The sequence below is a fragment of the Botrytis fragariae genome (assembly GCF_013461495.1).
Source record: "Botrytis fragariae strain BVB16 chromosome Unknown tig00000112, whole genome shotgun sequence".
Lineage (NCBI taxonomy): Eukaryota > Fungi > Ascomycota > Leotiomycetes > Helotiales > Sclerotiniaceae > Botrytis > Botrytis fragariae.
In genome coordinates, this window is record NW_023500997.1 from 493,055 (window position 1) to 510,261 (window position 17,207).

The following is a 17,207-nucleotide window of genomic DNA, read 5'->3' on the forward strand; positions in this document are numbered from 1 at the left end:
TCTGCTTGTTCTGAAGTATCATGACGTCCTCCGTACATAACGATTGAGACTGGCATCTGAGCCCGATATTTAAAGCGATCCAAGAAAGAACATGATTACTCCCACTCGAGGTTGGCTGGAAAGCAAAGACATGTTCTTTTCTTCATTCCTTTCTGACGGGCAGATTCCCATCCTTATTTCACTTGTATAACCTCCAAGAAGATCTGATGATCATCAAGTCCAACGGAAACTCCAGAAAGATACTTCGATACGATCAAGAATTTGCACATTTATATTCGAAGCCACGAAATTGAGGATAATTCTAGCTCTGCCATCCTATTGGATGCAGCCAGAGAGTACCGATACAACATGGCACCCTCCAGACTCCAGAGACATCAGAAACATATAGCAGATAGCTAGCAAGTGTGGTTATACGATTGCAAATGGGAAGAAGATATAGATTGACATGGAAAGTTATTCTTCGTTCGAATTGCGTTGTGGAAGGTAAGCAAATGGCGGTGGATAAGGTTATCGTATCGTGCACATTTTGTAATTCGAATGTGCGAGTCAGAATGTGTGTTTTGAGAGAGATTTTGTTAGAAATGTTCGATGAGGCTTGGCAATGAGAAGATACCAAGATACGAGGATACGAGGTAAAATATAGATAACTTCATGGTCTTAACGTTAACTCCGCTTCAAAGCCCAGTCTCACGTGACTGCATCAATTACACGGTTTACCATTTTCATTGACCCCCTTCATCAATCTGCATATGATATATATACCGCTACACTGAACACCCAATCATGGAAACAAAGCCACAGAAACGAAGACGTATAGTAAAGACATGTTGGGAATGTTATAGGAGAAAGCAAAAGGTAAGACATGATATAACATTGATAAGAATTGCCTCTTAACGCATCAAATAGTGTAATCGTGGTCAACCATGTGATGTTTGCATTTCTCGAAGTGTTCCGGAGAAATGCTCTTATTCTAACCCATCATCGTATGTTGTAAATTCTAAACTGTGAATGGAAGACGTGCTTATGAACAGGATAGACTCGATGATCTGAAAGATATCTCAAAGAATGGAGGACAATCAAACAAACGTACAAGAGACGATGAAATCATATTGAAGTCAGGCTCAACACCATCCGATCTTTTTGATCAAGTAGGATATGCTTCTCATAACAGCTCGTTTACTGGGTTGCAAAAGGTATTTCTTCTTCTTCTTCCTCGTTCATAGTTCAACCTGACAGAAGCAGTCATTTCATGTTAATGATGACCTTTCCACATTCATGGGAACACCTACATCAACTTCATTATCCCATCCTGGTTTACGACATAAATTTTTGAGTTTAGTTATACAACTGCCATCTCAATCTATTATCTCAGAGCTGGTCGACTTATTCTTCTCGGAATTACATTGGTATCTCAAAGTACTGGAAGAGCATTATTTTCGGAATCTTCTCAAATCATGGCAAGATATTCGTAACACTTTAAGTGGGCAATCGGATCTTGGAAGTATCTCTAAAGATCTTCTATATTTTCCTGCATTATTATTCCAGACTCTTGCTGTTTCTTTACAATTTTTACCCCCAAACACAGAAACATCAAAAACACTTCATTTAAAAACGTTATTGGACTGTGATAGGCTTTCTCATGAGTATAGTAAAACTGGTATGGAGATAATGTCTCTTTTGGGAAGACACTCTTCCACCATAACAGGCGTCGAACATGATTTGTTAAAATCTGGTTGGCTGAAGAATTATAGTCGAGGCACAGAAGCGTGGCATTTATTGGGCAGTGCAATTAGGTTTGTGGTCTTTCTATCTCAATTTTTCATCATGCTGACCAAATCTCAGACAGGCCCAAGATTTAGGACTTCATCTACAAGCTTCAATTCCAAAAGTTGCGGGAGAAGGTGTTGGGGTTGGGCTGGAGAAACTTTGGTATGACGAATACAAAAGGAGACTTTGGGTAACGCTCTTCACTTGGGACAGGTCAGCAGCTTCCATTCTTACTTGACACATTGCTAATTATTGTCAGTCATATGTCGGTAATGCTTGGACGACCTCGCTCGATTAATGCAAGTGATTGTACAATCAAAACACCACTTGATTGTTCATTCCCGATTGATCCCTCAAAGACCATACCCACTCCAGCAAATTTACAGGATCCTCACACCCCACCATCCAATTATTCGGCTCAACTGTTTCACTATTCTTTAGCTCAAATGATTCATGAACTTTTAGCAGCTGGTGCTCATAGACCTCATATAAAAGACTACTCATTCATCACAAACCTTCATAATAGGATCGTTTCCACGATTGGCGTTCTACCGCCTACTTTACGACCAGAAAACCCAGATAAATCATGGGACATGAAAGAACCAAGACTTCCTCGCCAAAGATTGATGATAGCGACTTCCGCGCATTCATTTCTTATGGCACTTCATAGACCTCATGCTCCAATCCATCCTACAAGTCGAACTGCATCCATAAAAGCTGCATTAGATTGTCTTGATGGTCAGGATCAATTTTTCAAAGCAATGCAACCACATCAATATCGAATTTATTCCCTCGCATTTAATACTATCGATTGTGGAGTAGTTTTGTCTGGGATAGTATTAGAATCACCAAACTTGGAGAGTAGTCTGAAGGAAAGAATGAAAATTGCAATTGAGAAATCGATAGAAAGGTTGAAGATAATGGAGGAAAGGAGCCCCATGGCAAAATCAGGCTTACAAATTCTCACCATTTGCCAGGAGAGGATCTTAGAGCGTAATAAGGATGTCGATGGGTTAGCCAACAATTCACAGTCATTGGACCAGAAAGAGGGAAATCGAACTGTCACCGAGGAGGGGGACAATGCAGCTACTCAGGAAGTTACGGTTCCAGCACAGGATACAACTGGCTTTGAACTTTCTCAACCACAACCACTGGTTCCAAATGGCTCTTCTGCTGGCCCCAATGTGAGCTTCAATAGTTTTGAAATGGATACGTCGTTTTGGGAGGAGATGACTCAGATGATTGACTTTGACATTGGCGTGAGCATGGAAGAGGATTTATGGAACCCGAACTACTCATTTCCGGAGTTGAATATGAACTCTAATAGCGAAATCGTGCCGGCGGTTTGGTATGAAGGGGGTGGGTGATGCCAAGAGGGGGATTCGTCTCAATACCAAAACCAATTGAATTGACATTGAATTCTTTAGAAGCTCTTCTATTTGACAGATCTTGAGTAATTTGTGACTATCGCCACCGCTACCTATATTTGAGTACTTTATGATTAATGATGGATTGATAAATATTTCAAACATGTCATTGCCTTCTCTGAGATTGCAATTATTGATCTGACATGTACACATGAGATCTATGAGTTGACCTGAGCAAAATAGCAACTTTGGATCATCGCCAAGTACTACATACAAAAGTATCCGAAAGCGGCTTTCGAGGGTCAACTCTAATGAATACTATTCACAGATTACAAGCAATAATTAAGGGGATGTCGAGTTGAAGTATCATCAATCAAACATCAAATGATATTATGATTTGAGTAAACCTCAATGCAGCAACTCCAAGCATCTCTGATAAATCTATCAGGCTATCAGATATTATGTTTTTAATCTCTCTTGATCCAATTTGAACATTTTGCATTCTACCCCTATCCTTAACTGGCTTGGTATTTTCTTTTCTGCTTCGACAAACAGAATAATTGAGTCAACCCGTCTTGGGTATCCAGACTTGAGTGGTACAAATAACATTGCCCTCGAATCATCTTCTCAGCTTTCGAGATTCATCAGCTACTAGCACCATGAAATTCGCAGATCTTATTCGCTTTTTCAGAGTATCGTCGACCTCGGTCTCATTTATGTCATTGAAGCTCAAGCTGAGATTTTAAGTATGCTCAGATGTATTCGGCTGGAGACAAATTGTAGTATTTATGTAATTGGAATTAATTGAACTGACAGGCTCATTCGCTGAAGATCAGTGGATGAGCGATGAAGTATCTAAAGAAAGAGGCAATTCTTCTCTGTATATAAAAGATTGTGGCTATGTGTACACTGTTGATCGTACCTGCCACAACACAACATAATATCCGTAAACCACATGACTTCTCGATCCTTCCGTATCATACAGGCAATCAAAGTGTTGTAAACAATCCGACTTTTCATACACCCCCATCGATTTCCATTCAAGTTGTACACATCCTTTACCTCAGCGAAGTTACTTCATCATCTCACATTTTGAATACATTCAAACAATACTAATATCATGATGAATTTCTCGAAATTCCACGAGCTTTCCGAGGAGCTACAATCTATAATCTTGAAGTGTTGTGAGCGAAGAGACTTGTCAAGATTATGTACGTACTCATTCTTCTAGTAGCTGCATATAACCCTTGACTGATTTTTTTATAAATAGCACAAACATCGCGCAATATGTATGAACGTACTGTGCCTATATTGTACCGTCATGTAAATCTTAGCTCTCATCGGACTACCTCTGATGAATTGATCGACTTAAGAGGCTTTACGTATATATCTCCGCAACACAAAGACAATGCGATGCGACAGAACGCATTCATCGATACGATTCTCAGATTGCCCACGTTAGGGAATTTCGTTTCGAGTTTGACTTGGACCATCTATCCGAGGCAGTCTTTTCATGAAGATCGATGCATGGATCACACGAGAATGTGGGAGGCGTGGAAGTTGCTAGTTCGAGTTAGAAGACTAGACATTTATTCATTTTCTGCTGACTGGAATGACTTTGTTTATTTTCCCGCACAACCGGTTTACGAAGATTTTCTCCGACCTTCAGCAATTATACCGCCAGCGGTATTCCCCGAAGCTACTGTTATTCGAATAGGTGGTCTTATGCCCTATAATTATTTTCGCGCTTGTGTTTCGACACCTTCTGTTGTAGCTTCTTTGGAGATGGAAAATCTTCAAGGCCTCTTACAACCAAGAGATGGCTGTCTTCTTTTTGCTCATGCTGTAGATTTCCAGAACATTGATAGGGATTTCTGGATACGCCATACAAAATACGAAGAGACTGAGGATGAGAACGGAATTCCTATATTGAGACACTGTGGCCAAATGAGAGGGCATCTACAGCCTCTTCTGGGAAAATTCGTGCAATTGAAACATCTTAAGATATCCACAGTGGGTCGTGAGCTTGATCAAGATGTGAGATGGTCAGAGGCAAGAGAGGAAAAACGATATTCCGAAATGGCAAACTTCATCAAATCGGTAGCATCAACGCTGATTACATTTGATTTTGAACAAGGAGTGGGCCTTGAACCCCTCAAATTATGGCAAATACAGGCGCGTGATATCAGATCTTTAATGAGGCAATCGGGAAGGCCAATGGATGATTACTTTTTTGACTTTATACTTCCAGCATTGTTAGGAGCAACTTGGCCCCAACTCAGGAGACTTTATATCCGAGGTGTTGGTGGAAGGATCATGCCTGAAACAAGACGCATGTTTAGACATGTGAAATTCACACGTGAGACACCTGATATACTGGAGTTTGCTATGCATCAGTTGCGTTCGGCCATGAGCAATAGTGTCGAGTTCACTTTGGAGAGGGACACTCAGAGGGTATTTCAAATGAGGGGTCCAATTACCTATTGGACAAAATATCCAGTCGGCCAATGATGGTTTAGCATTCCGTTTATAGTGAGGCAAGATGAATTACTCGAGCAAACTCGAGTAGGCACTTCGTTGAAACCAAAGAGCTACTTGTTTTTTTTGGTACAATCCTTTAGTTTTATAGATTATTATTAAAATATCAATGCTTCCATAATTATATGCAATTGAATACGTGGGTTTGGAGTTCGCTAGATTAGTTCCAAGACTTATAGAACATTTCATATGATTAAAAGGGAAACTCGCTTATGTCGTTGATGGGTGATTACAAAGAGCTTGCTTTATGATAGCTGCTAGGGGTAACATATCGACTACTAGGAAGTAATCATTCTTAAAATGTTATGTTGATAATTAATACTGATTATTTTGTCAAAGGCTTCCACGCAGATTTTTTCAGGTTCAGGGTAATTATCAACTTGATCCCTGTGTTAATCACTCGATTTGCGTCCTCCGAGTAAAATCACTGGTTCTACCTCTACAACTATCGATATATTCTGAAATCCTCTTGATTGACCCGTTTTACAGCACTCTTATCTTGAGTTTCTCCGGATTCAAGCTTCTAATCTTTTCCAAGCCCACCAGATTTGACTTATTTCCTTCCTTCAACTATGACGTGGGATATGCTATCAAAACTTCTTCCGCATACTTTATCTGACCTTCTACACTCTTTATATTTTGTTAGGACTCAGAATATATGGAATACTGTATAAATCCGGCACGGTAACGCGTTTGATCAAGATAGGGATATTTCGAGGTTAATTGTGAATAATTGGGTCTGGGCTCTTACTATTGTCATTAGAAGAGCAACCCCTTCACGACGGAAAGTTTGATGATTAGTGGCTAATAGGCTTCGACTATCGATGATAAGAGTACTTTGATGTGCAATGTATCTTCATCTTCTATTGATTGTTTCCTTTAGCTATGAGCGAAAATTCTGTTCGTAATTCACGGATCGCATGTAAGGAGGTTAATGAGTAGCAGCTACTGAGGCTTAGTAGCCTCTATAATATTTTGTCACATTCTTCTATTTCTCACTAGGAATAGATCATCTCAGAAGACAGTTTCGTAATCAGTTTCGATATGTCTAATCTACTTCATCAATCGCTTATTCCACTTCCATTTCCACATTCCAGATTTTCTTATTGGATAGTACATACGGATATTACAATCCTGATATATCTTTGTAGCGATGCAATATAATTTTACATAATCTGGTCAGGCCCAGAACAGGGGAAGGAGATGTCTAATTAGCATGATATACTAGCATGAAGCTTGTATATTCAAGTAAGCTTGTTTCCCCGCTTTGTACAGATTTTTATGAGCTCCCGCAAAATTTGACCTATTAATGATTATGTTGCGTATCTGACAATGTGTTTTTTTCAAATGGTTAGTCTTGTTATAAAGGTACTTTTAATCCGCGATTAATCACCGTAGCTTTGAGCTTCAGGAAAAGTTTAATTAATGCGTAATCTGTCGTGTACTGAACATTCATCATTTAAAACTGTACCTGTTTCCTGGAAAAATAATCACAATTAAGGCACGAAGAACGGATGATTTAAATATATGATATGTACTAGTTGGAATCATATGTACAAAGTTGAATTCCATATAGACAATTCCCCAAACGAGCGAGTCTCTTCAATTTTAACTTTCATCTCCTACCACATAAGATCGATAAACGATAGTTTCCAATTTTTCTCGCCACACGATCTTGATAAACGAACGCTTCCAATTTTCCCCTTCATCATCATCATCATCATCATCATCATCACTCATCACCCCGTTCCTATTATTTGACATCTAACTCACACACTCTTAACCGTAAGTAGAGTTAATAGCTCCAACCTTGATGTTACTGTAGATTACATAAGCATTGGGAGAACTTGCTTCTACCGAAGCTGGAACTCCCGATGACGTATCACAAGTACCTCTTGGACCACCGGCCGATGTTTGCGTAACAGGGTAAGTAGAATCGAGCCAAAGCATGTTGGCATAATAATCATCCCACAGAGACAACACGAGAACCATGCCGGCTTTGAAAGCAGCAGACATGGATGCAAGACCACCATGATCGGCAAAGGATGTTGGATCACCAAAAGCGGTTTTTTGAGCATCGCAGAAAGGAGTTGTGATGGAATTGCCGGTTACGCCTGCGATGGTGGAGTAGGAGTTGGGAATCACTTTGCCGTTTTGGACGTAGAAACGTTTGATTTCATTGAGAGTACCAGATGCTGTGCCGTCGGTGGTGAGGAACTGTTTGACATGTTAGTTCATTCTCTGAGTATATATGGTTAAAAGATGCTTACCTGTGTGACGACAGTGAAGACAGACTTGGTGTCGACGGTCATACCTGGACCATAGAAGGTCTTGTTACCCATGCGGTAAGAGTTGAAATCACATCCATCTGGATCGCAAGTACCAGCATATCTTGATGATGAGTAGGTGCCACCGCATGCATCACCGGTACAGACAGTTGGTGTCACAGTATCACAAGAGTGAGGAGTGACAGCAGTGGAAATCGAGTTTGCTTCCCAGATATCCATTTCAGCACAGCATGAACCGTGATTACCAACACCAGTGTTGACGTTGTTGCTTGCGGGTACCCAACCATCAACATTGGCCTAGTCACAATTCAGTCAGCTTTATCTTCTTGCAATATTTATATGTACTTACCTGGCCATTAATGAACTTCATGTCACGTGGACATTGTGAATCGCAGTATCCGGTGCCATACTGGGCACCAGCCGTGTTGGTCGAGGAAACACCTCCATCAGCAGGTAGGTTGGCGAAGTAAACAGCACCGTTCAATCCGCAAGGTAGATTAGAGACATCAACATCGAATGTGAACTCCTGGTTCAAGAGATTGAACGTCTTATAGTGGGTGTTGTCGGCCAAGAGGTAAACTCGAGATCCAATGTTCTTTGTTGATGATTGAGTCACGAAGTTCAATCTCAAAGAACTTCCGCTGGTTGTGATACCGTAGGTTCCAGAATAGTCTGCACCTTCAAGAGCACAGTTCTTTGCACAAGTGGCATCATCTGGACACAATGTTGCGTCCCAAGTATTTCCTGTGTAACAATTTGTCGAGGTGCCTACTCCGTGAGTCCATCGCCAGTTTCCATCAAGAACAATGCTTCCAGTATTTGTGGTGCAAGATCCTTTAGCCGTGCAAGATTGCCAAGTGAGAGAAGGATGGGTTTCTGTTTGATATGTGCCAACTTGTTGACCATAAACGGCCGCGAAAAGAGAGACTAAAGCAATTCTTGTCGTCATAGTGATTTATTGTCAGATTCTTGTGTTCATGCAAATTGTAGTTGAGATGAAGGAGGTTTGAAGCAGGAATAACCCTTCACTTTATACTTTATTTCGCGTCCCACCGATTGTGGTTAAGAGTTCTTTCACATGGTCAAAGTTCTTGACGTATCTATCACATTCTGACCTCGTCGACGACCGGCTCGAGAGGCCGCTGGACTGACGGTACCAAGAACCTAACATCCGCAACAACAATCGGACAGACGGTCCGTAAAAGAAGACTACTTCAAAAAATAGCGATGGAATACATGGAAGCTTTGGTTCAGCTGATATAGAATCTTGCTAAAAACAGCTTTAGCTTTCACACTGGGGGCCCACAAACATCTCAGAGCAAACAATTACATGACAGTTAGCAAGACATATCCGGAATTGCCAACCGATTTAAATTAAAAGACGCGCAACATTTGAAGTCAGGAACATCGTGCATGGAGTTCGTTGGGCGTTTCGTATAAATTTCTCCGCTACCCCCCCTTTTCATAAACATGCACGAATCGCCGTTGCAGAAAATATCTTAGCCGAGAAACTAAAGTTTCGTTTCGGCATTCGAGATAGACGTCGTCGCGCTACGACAATTGGCGTGAACTTCAAGAAGAAAAGATCTCTAGCTGTCTCCAAATAAATCATCTTTATCTCCTGAGAGCTTAAATCTAAGAACACAAACAATTGTTGACAACGTGAGATATGGTATTAAAGCTACACCAATCTAATCGGTAGGCATATTACCTGTGATTTTCAATTAAGAACTAGGGCTCGGATGTGTAGATCCGGAGGACACTTGTATTGACCCGAAGGTACTTTAAGCTCTTGCGTTAATTTGTTCCAGTAAGAGGTCTGCCGAGTGCCGGGGTTTCCCCAGTTTTCCAACGCAACAATGCATGGCCATCAGATTGCCAAGTAAAGCTTGATTGATTGGCAAAGGATAAATTATCCGTTATAATCGAAGAGCTAAGTCCCCCCTGAAAATTTCGGTCACAGGAGCAAAAATAACCAAAACGTTGACAACATGAAAAGTCTAAGGAATAAGAAAAAGCGAGATCGGAAAAAATCGGCGAAGTGGGTCTAACAAGGATGGATAATAATCCAGGAGTGAGATCGTTACCATAGTCATCTTGAGGCAGTACAAGACATCCCTCCATGTCAGATTTCATTGTGACGAGAAGTAAAAGACAAAACATCACATCACAGGACCTTGGACCAGTATACGCCTCTGCTATACCGCATACTTCGCCATGGGAACTCCGCCTCTACTTCTCCATTTTACACCACTTAGGCTCAGGCAGAAACTCTCAATGTCTGATTTATACCTAAAAATCCATCTCCATTTTCCTCAAGTGCGGGGAAACCTTCAGATCGACACTGCATTCCACATTGGCTTCTATGCCAGCTATCACCGTGTGGAATTCCTGATTAGGCTCGGACAATGACCTTCCGATTTGTCTTTCTGATGCTGCCAAATCTCAGGAATATTCAGATAATTCATAAACTCTCAATAATTTGAAGTCTAGCGTCTCATACAAACCATGTATACTGATTCAATCAATGCATGCTGATAGTCACCCTATTATTTCATGTCCTACCATTTCTTCATCAACGGAATGATACCTAGGTGCCAATTAGCCACTGTATCCTTGATTCACCTCTTTGCATAAATTGTCCCCGTCTTATTCCCTCATGACATGAGCGCCAAAATTGCAGAATCTTAGCGCACAATAAAAGAGAGTGAACAAATTAAAACCTAGCCCGAATGTTCTCCATTGGGTAATCATGTAGCCATGGTTTCGTAATGCTAGCCTAGGACTTGGTCTCCTACGCTTGAATCAATTCTTCCGTCTAACAGTCCATCAACAAGCTTGACAATTCTTTACGCGGGCCCATCTTTCCCCATATTGCCAGTTAACAGACACTCCACCGACTACGTGAACAGAATGCTTCATCGGGGAGACAGGGAGAAGACCTCGAGCCACTCTTAAGCCAATTACCTCTAGCGCCGCCTTCGAAGCTGATAATTTTGACTCATATATCGCGATGTAATTTTGGTGGCATCGCTATTTTAAGGAGATCGGAAGGATCACATGTTGCAATCGTGATGAACCTTTTGCCTCCAACCAGAGACGTACTCGAAAGACGTGCCGCACATTTTTTATGTGTATTGAAGATTGCATTCCTAGTCATAAATGTAATTGCATCAGCTTCTGCAAACTCACCAATGTGTTTATGACTGGGTTGTAATAGATATTTCCTGTGAATCTATTGATCAATGATAGACTCACAACTGTGCTTGAGATTTTGTGCTTCATAACAGGTAAGTAAGGGCGATCAAACTGTTTATTGTCACCTTCTAAAGCGTGCCTCTGTTAGAAATAGAAACAACACCCTCATAGCCAATGATAAAACTGGAAGATAACCTGATCCGGCGCGAAAAAAAAGTTGTGCTTCTGGCATAAATTGAGGATCCAATTTTTGATTATACTTTGTTAAGCATTTGAAGACCAATGTTGCGACCAGCCGCATCTGATATACCAGGGGATGAATACCTAGCATTGAGCCGCAGGACTTGATGTACCAAAGGCTTAGTAGCTAGTTGAGAGATCTCACCAGACTTTACTGCAACAATAATAGCTTCAGTGGCGCCACTTGAGCTCTCAAAGTGTGGCAAACCATGACGTACTCAGGTCCTGTCTAGATGTATGGGCTTTGAGTATTGATATTCGTGATCATATCTGTAGCAATGACCTTCAAAGCCATAACTGCTTCTTTCTCTGTCCCGTGAGTTGCTCTTATTCCGCTCATCTCTAAAAAATCACTGACTGTCAATCCCATACTTCATCTCTTCGCGTGAATTTCTTATTAGATTCGGACTCAAATTGGCGGGCAAGTCGTCGACGACTATATAAAAAGTGTTATCTAACCGGGTTAGAGATATATCAGCCGCCATAACAGCATCTTGGCCAGCTTTCATGGCTTGCCGGAATGGAACCAGCTCGTAAGCTTCCAATTCATTCTTGGTCTTAACGACAACTGGAGTTCCATATTGAGAGTCATCCGCCGTATTGTCATGACCAGGGAGATACTTAGCGCAGGATATAAACCCTTCACTTGAGCCTATAAAAATCTTCTAACTGCCTCTGAGTCACCCGAGAATGATCTCACTTCAACCATTGAAGTCTTCGGTTCCAGATATCTGTTCGCAATGGGCGCGTAGTCCATTCTGATGTCATTTTCCTTCAGTATTTATTGATAACAATTAGGCAACTTTAGATGCATTTGACTGATCACCGGTCGCACCAAAAGCCATCGAACCAGGAAGTTGTGTTGTAAGAGACGGGTTAATGCGAGCCACTCGCCAATCTCTCTGATCACTCTGATCAATTGCGATAAAGAGTTTCTAGAATTTCCATAATTCTCAACCAAATCTTGCAATGGAGCCGTTGATCGAATAAGTCTCATCGTGGTAGAGACACTTTTATGAAAAAGTATGACGTTTCCAATTTTGTAAGCTTTGGTGAGAGTTTCGATATTTTCATTGACAAAATGACTATTAACGGCAACTATGAAGAGCTAAGTTGTCATTAGAATCAGCGAAGTGATTGCGCCATTACCTGTGGGAAACGTGGTCGATCCGCCCGTCCATCGATCCCATGATATTCAAAAGATTGAGATCAGTGAAATTGGCAAGCATTGGCATGAATTCGAGAGAGTTCACAAGGATAAACCATACCTGTCCAGTCTTCTCCTTCAGCTCTTGATCTGACGATCGGCTAGTCGCTGATCCCTTATATCTTGGCACCATTACTTTTAAGTGTGTCTAGTGAAGCTTGCAAAGAGAGAACCCTCGGTGTCCTCCCGTGTTATTTAATAACTAGGCTTAAAGTTTCCAGTGTAACTTTGCATTTAAAAAGCTGCCCAAGGCGTCTTTGCCTGCCAGAATTGCGAAAAATCATGCACAGAAGAAGCTTTGACTTGACACACAAAGATTAAATTAATAGGGAGGTTGAGGAGAAGAGTCACGTGATGTGACCGGAGATCGGCCGAGACAACTTGGCTGAAGCCCGACGACCGAAGTGTGTCGTCTGAATACAATCACGCCTGCAGCATATCTGTCTCCTCAGCCAGCCTTTGCTATTTAATAGGTTAACTCTAATATCTGTCAAAGAGCGAGGCCGGGTGCGACATGATAGCATTATCTTACGAAATGCAACGCGACATTGCGTTTTGTACGACGAGAAACTAGCTAAGGCTTCTTCGAGAAATGAGAAGCACTTATAAACAATATGGCTTCCTCCTCTAGAGAACGAAGTCTTTCAAGACAGCCGCTGCTGAGAAGAAGAGCAAGTATGGGCTCTCCCGAGGTCAATGAAATCGAAGATAACGCCATCGAAATGAACGGTAATGAAACACATGTCGATGGAACGAAGTCTGATCGCATCAAGAAGAATCTCAATAAATATGAACAACTATTTGGTATTGACGAAGAATCATCTAGTCAGCCTACAACCTCGAGAAAGGAGTTATGGTCATATTATCTTTATTACAATGTGAGCACCGATCCACTGTAGGGATTGTTTGTATTTTAACTGTCAATTCTCAGGGGAACAATGGAGTAGGGCCGCAAAGCTATTCTCAAGCCCTCTTCCAAAATGCACTGAGTAAAGCTGGATGGGATCCCGCCATCACACCTGCTCAAATGGGTAATTGTACCACAGGAGGCTGTGTAATTCCATGGGGTACTACTACAAGATCTGTATCTAGTGTTGTTTTGCTTGCCAATGGGATTTGCTTCACCATTATGTCTGTCATATTTGTGGCTTTTGGATCGGTTGCAGATTATGGGCATTTTGGGAGATGGATCCTTCTATTTCTTACTGTTGTCGTAAGTGGCAAATTACCCCCATGAAGGTTACACTAACATATTAAGTGCTGGGTTTTCCAATACGGGATGATGGCCATTACGAAGCCAGAACAGTGGCCCACAGCCATGGCTTTGTATATTGTATCATACACTTCGTACGGCGTTAGTATTCTCATTAATCTAGCCTAAGTGTTTGTATTAACGTTACATGGTAACAGGCATCATTGGTGTTCTATTATGCATTGTTTCCCAGATTAGCCCGCTACATGCCTCATGTTCAAAAGGCTCGAGACGAAGAACTTAAAGAAGAACAGATAAACCAAGATGAGTATGATAGGATAGAAAGTATGGAACGAAACCATATTAGTAATATATCTACCGCCCATGCAAGTATCGGATATGTTCTTGTGCTAGTACTCAGCCTTTCTGTCCTGATTCCGATGCAAGGAAATTCTTTTGCTAACAATCTTGCATTGTGCCTCACAAACTCATGTGGGTTTCTCTTCACTTCATATTGAAAGACAATCTTATCTGACTTACCCAGATTGGGTCGTTCTTGGCCTTCCTTGGTTCATTTTCCAACAATCGCGTCCTGGACCACCTATTCCAAAAGGTAGTTCAATATGGACCATCGGCTGGAAACAAGTCTATCTCGCCCTTGTCGAAATTCGTCATCTTCCTCAAACATTTACTTATCTACTCGCATTCTTCATGCTTGCTGACGGGTTAAATACGACCACTACTCTCGTCTCTATTATTCAGAACGAAGTCATCTCTTTCTCTTTTCTCCAATTAACGTATCTTGGACTTGCACAAGCTGTCGCCTCCACGATATCCACTTTCTCATTTTGGTACATTCAACAGTATTTTGGCATTCGAACTAAACCCATGTTCATCATCACCAACATCTTTAGTGTTTTGATTCCGCTATATGGCGTGATCGGATTATGGACTGACAAGATAGGCTATCACCATGTTTACGACTTTTGGGTTTATAACATTGTTTTTGGATTATTTCAAGCGCCATATTTCTCATACTCTCAAACAATGATGAGTGAAGTTACTCCTAGAGGATATGAGGGAATGTTCTTTGGGTTATTTGGTATTACAAATAAAGCTGTATGTTATTCCTATCCTTTCCTATCCCTGACAATGCTTCATAACTTTCAACTAATTGATCAGTCTTCAATCCTTGGCCCAAATGTCATCCAAGCCATTGTCAATCATACCAATAATAATTGGATGGGATTTCCATTCCTGTTCGCATTATGTGCTTTTGCGAGTATCATCATATGGTTCGTAGACGTTGAAAAGGGAAGAGAAAATTGCAGAATCTATGTCGCAGAGCGGAAGGCTGTCCATACGGTTAGTAGCACACTGCCCAGCTCATGGTTCTTTATATCTCTAGACAATATTCTAATACATCTATTGTCAGAGTACACAGAGACAAACCGTCGATGATACAAATGAGCAGCAGGCTCAAATGGTAAAGTGATATTTCTCCGTGGAGATGTCACTTGGGATTTTTGATGGAAGAAGAATGATGGATTTCGCTGGAGGGCTTTCTTATCATTTTGTTTAGAAGTTCCGTACACAGAAATAGATGCGAGTCATGTGCGCTATTTCTCATAGTCCTCTTAGAACCAGTAAAACGCCATTTTATACTCTACGCTTATTTACCACTTTGTCTTCACAACAATTTATGATGATTTTGACCTTGGGGGCCGTGTACATTGTTACACACTATTTCCTATCTCGGGTTGGGTTCCACAGAGAATATGATACCAAGCATATGGGTAGCTGTGCTTATAAGACAAAGTTTATTGAATGCATCATCTGTAGCGGGATGTATTCAAAATTCAACGCTAAACAAAAGCTAGCAACACAGAGCATCGAAATTGACATTGATGGTGAAGGTTCAAAAATATCAAGTTATTACACTTTCAGAAATCAGTAGAAAGTACCCTTAAAATATGAATATTGATTGTCCATTGAGAAATAATCATCTCAGATGTTGAAATGAGAGTCCTTTGACAAATATCTTCTGATGATAAATGCATTCAAACGGTACAAGCGACAAGCACACTAATATAAACGAACAGATAATTCCATCCTGTAACAATCAATATTTTCCTCAATGCCAATCAATCAATACAGCAATAAATAATCTATTAATGACACAAAGCTATCTAAATCTGACTTCAATCATCACATGACACCCCTTACATTCCGACCCGCTCTTTCCATCCTATCCTACCTCGACCTCTCTTCCTTTCGTCCGAAACCCCAACACCTACAACTTCCATCCCATCCCACCAAAATAAAAAAACACAGCACGAACCACTCGTAATCCAAACCAACTAGGTAGTAAACCTCCGAAAAACATCCCTCTCCAACCAAAACCCGTCGAGAAACCATCGCAATTTTCACCCCCAAAATATCCAACATCTCGGTAAAAAAATGGGGAATTCTCGGTATGTGGCGATACAACTGGCCATTCACATCATGACTCGATAAGTGACGAGAAGAAAAATCATGAGATAATTTTTTTTTCATACTACAGTAGCTAGGGATACAATTATTCTAGAAATTTTCGGATATAAAAATTGCGATTTTCGGGGCTTGGTTTTTCTCTTCTTCGTCTCGGGTTGGGAGAGAGACAGGGGGATTTCGGGTATGGTTCGGTTCATACATGTATGAGTACTTATGTAGGGCTGGATATAGAGATATAGATGGGTATATATACTAGCTGCTTCCTCCTTATGAAAACTGAGATACATAATTCCCAATTCAATCTCCTCAACTCCGAGAATAGTGAGAACAGTCCTTGCCAATCACCTCATCGGCTCACGTTACACAACATCACCATACCTCAAACTCAAACCTTTAAAAACACTAAACCTTCCTGTCTACTTTCTCTTAACTCTTCAGAACCATCCTCCTACAGCAAAACTCAAAAACCAAAATCAAAACCAAAACCAAAACCAAACCATGTCCCTCACCCTCAATTCCATCTGGCGCTCCCTCAAAAAGCCCTTCTCCGCCCTCCACTTCGAGCTCAGCTACCCGGAAAGCGCCAGAACCGGCAACGGTCCTGCGGATTTCTTCTCTCCGCCTACAAGGACCGAGAGTCAGACGATAGAGTGGGAACGGAGGATGATCAGACGGTAGATTTCAGGAGATGGATTGTTGAATGAGCGAAGGAGTGTTTCGAGCCAGGGATGAATGTAATTGAAATGTGAGGTGTTAGATTGGTCCAAGGGAAGTGACATTGCGCTGGAAGTAATTAGATGGGACTGGATATAGATTTGATTATGGTATTTCGGATATTAAGTTGGACACGAAGTAGAGCAGGAAGGACTCTCAAACAGGAGAAACAGCACATAGCAGGACATGAATAGGCGCATTTG

The 17,207-nt window shown here is 41.2% G+C and overlaps 7 protein-coding genes across 7 annotated transcripts; 3 read left to right on the top strand and 4 right to left on the bottom strand.

The window, feature by feature from the left end:
• Nucleotides 1-783: 783 nt before the first annotated feature.
• On the top strand, nt 784-3,134 carry Bfra_007711 (putative transcription factor cys6 protein; the record flags this gene model as incomplete). The annotated part of the gene is made up of 6 exons (XM_037338082.1): nt 784-855; nt 907-983; nt 1,037-1,193; nt 1,237-1,793; nt 1,843-1,980; nt 2,027-3,134. The coding sequence occupies 6 exons, from the start codon at nt 784-786 to the stop codon at nt 3,132-3,134; spliced, it is 2,109 nt and encodes a 702-aa protein (XP_037190145.1).
• Nucleotides 3,135-4,257: 1,123 nt separating this feature from the next.
• Nucleotides 4,258-5,645, top strand: Bfra_007712 (uncharacterized protein; the record flags this gene model as incomplete). The annotated part of the gene is made up of 3 exons (XM_037338083.1): nt 4,258-4,345; nt 4,405-4,423; nt 4,469-5,645. The coding sequence occupies 3 exons, from the start codon at nt 4,258-4,260 to the stop codon at nt 5,643-5,645; spliced, it is 1,284 nt and encodes a 427-aa protein (XP_037190146.1).
• A 1,806-nt stretch (nt 5,646-7,451) lies between these two features.
• Nucleotides 7,452-8,909, bottom strand: Bfra_007713 (putative 1,4-beta-d-glucan cellobiohydrolase b protein; the record flags this gene model as incomplete). The annotated part of the gene is made up of 3 exons (XM_037338084.1): nt 7,452-7,889; nt 7,943-8,257; nt 8,310-8,909. The coding sequence occupies 3 exons, from the start codon at nt 8,907-8,909 to the stop codon at nt 7,452-7,454; spliced, it is 1,353 nt and encodes a 450-aa protein (XP_037190147.1).
• Nucleotides 8,910-10,789: 1,880 nt separating this feature from the next.
• Bfra_007714 (uncharacterized protein) lies at nt 10,790-11,085 on the bottom strand (the record flags this gene model as incomplete). Its single annotated transcript, XM_037338085.1, has 2 exons — nt 10,790-10,993; nt 11,041-11,085. 2 exons carry the CDS (start codon nt 11,083-11,085, stop codon nt 10,790-10,792), a joined length of 249 nt encoding a protein of 82 aa, XP_037190148.1.
• A 542-nt stretch (nt 11,086-11,627) lies between these two features.
• On the bottom strand, nt 11,628-12,155 carry Bfra_007715 (putative beta-n- protein; the record flags this gene model as incomplete). Its single annotated transcript, XM_037338086.1, has 3 exons — nt 11,628-11,707; nt 11,757-12,018; nt 12,069-12,155. The coding sequence occupies 3 exons, from the start codon at nt 12,153-12,155 to the stop codon at nt 11,628-11,630; spliced, it is 429 nt and encodes a 142-aa protein (XP_037190149.1).
• Nucleotides 12,156-12,179: 24 nt separating this feature from the next.
• Nucleotides 12,180-12,738, bottom strand: Bfra_007716 (uncharacterized protein; the record flags this gene model as incomplete). Its single annotated transcript, XM_037338087.1, has 2 exons — nt 12,180-12,483; nt 12,548-12,738. 2 exons carry the CDS (start codon nt 12,736-12,738, stop codon nt 12,180-12,182), a joined length of 495 nt encoding a protein of 164 aa, XP_037190150.1.
• A 481-nt stretch (nt 12,739-13,219) lies between these two features.
• On the top strand, nt 13,220-15,292 carry Bfra_007717 (putative mfs general substrate transporter protein; the record flags this gene model as incomplete). Its single annotated transcript, XM_037338088.1, has 7 exons — nt 13,220-13,483; nt 13,537-13,818; nt 13,864-13,959; nt 14,016-14,289; nt 14,342-14,916; nt 14,980-15,162; nt 15,233-15,292. 7 exons carry the CDS (start codon nt 13,220-13,222, stop codon nt 15,290-15,292), a joined length of 1,734 nt encoding a protein of 577 aa, XP_037190151.1.
• Between the last annotated feature and the right edge of the window lie 1,915 nt (nt 15,293-17,207).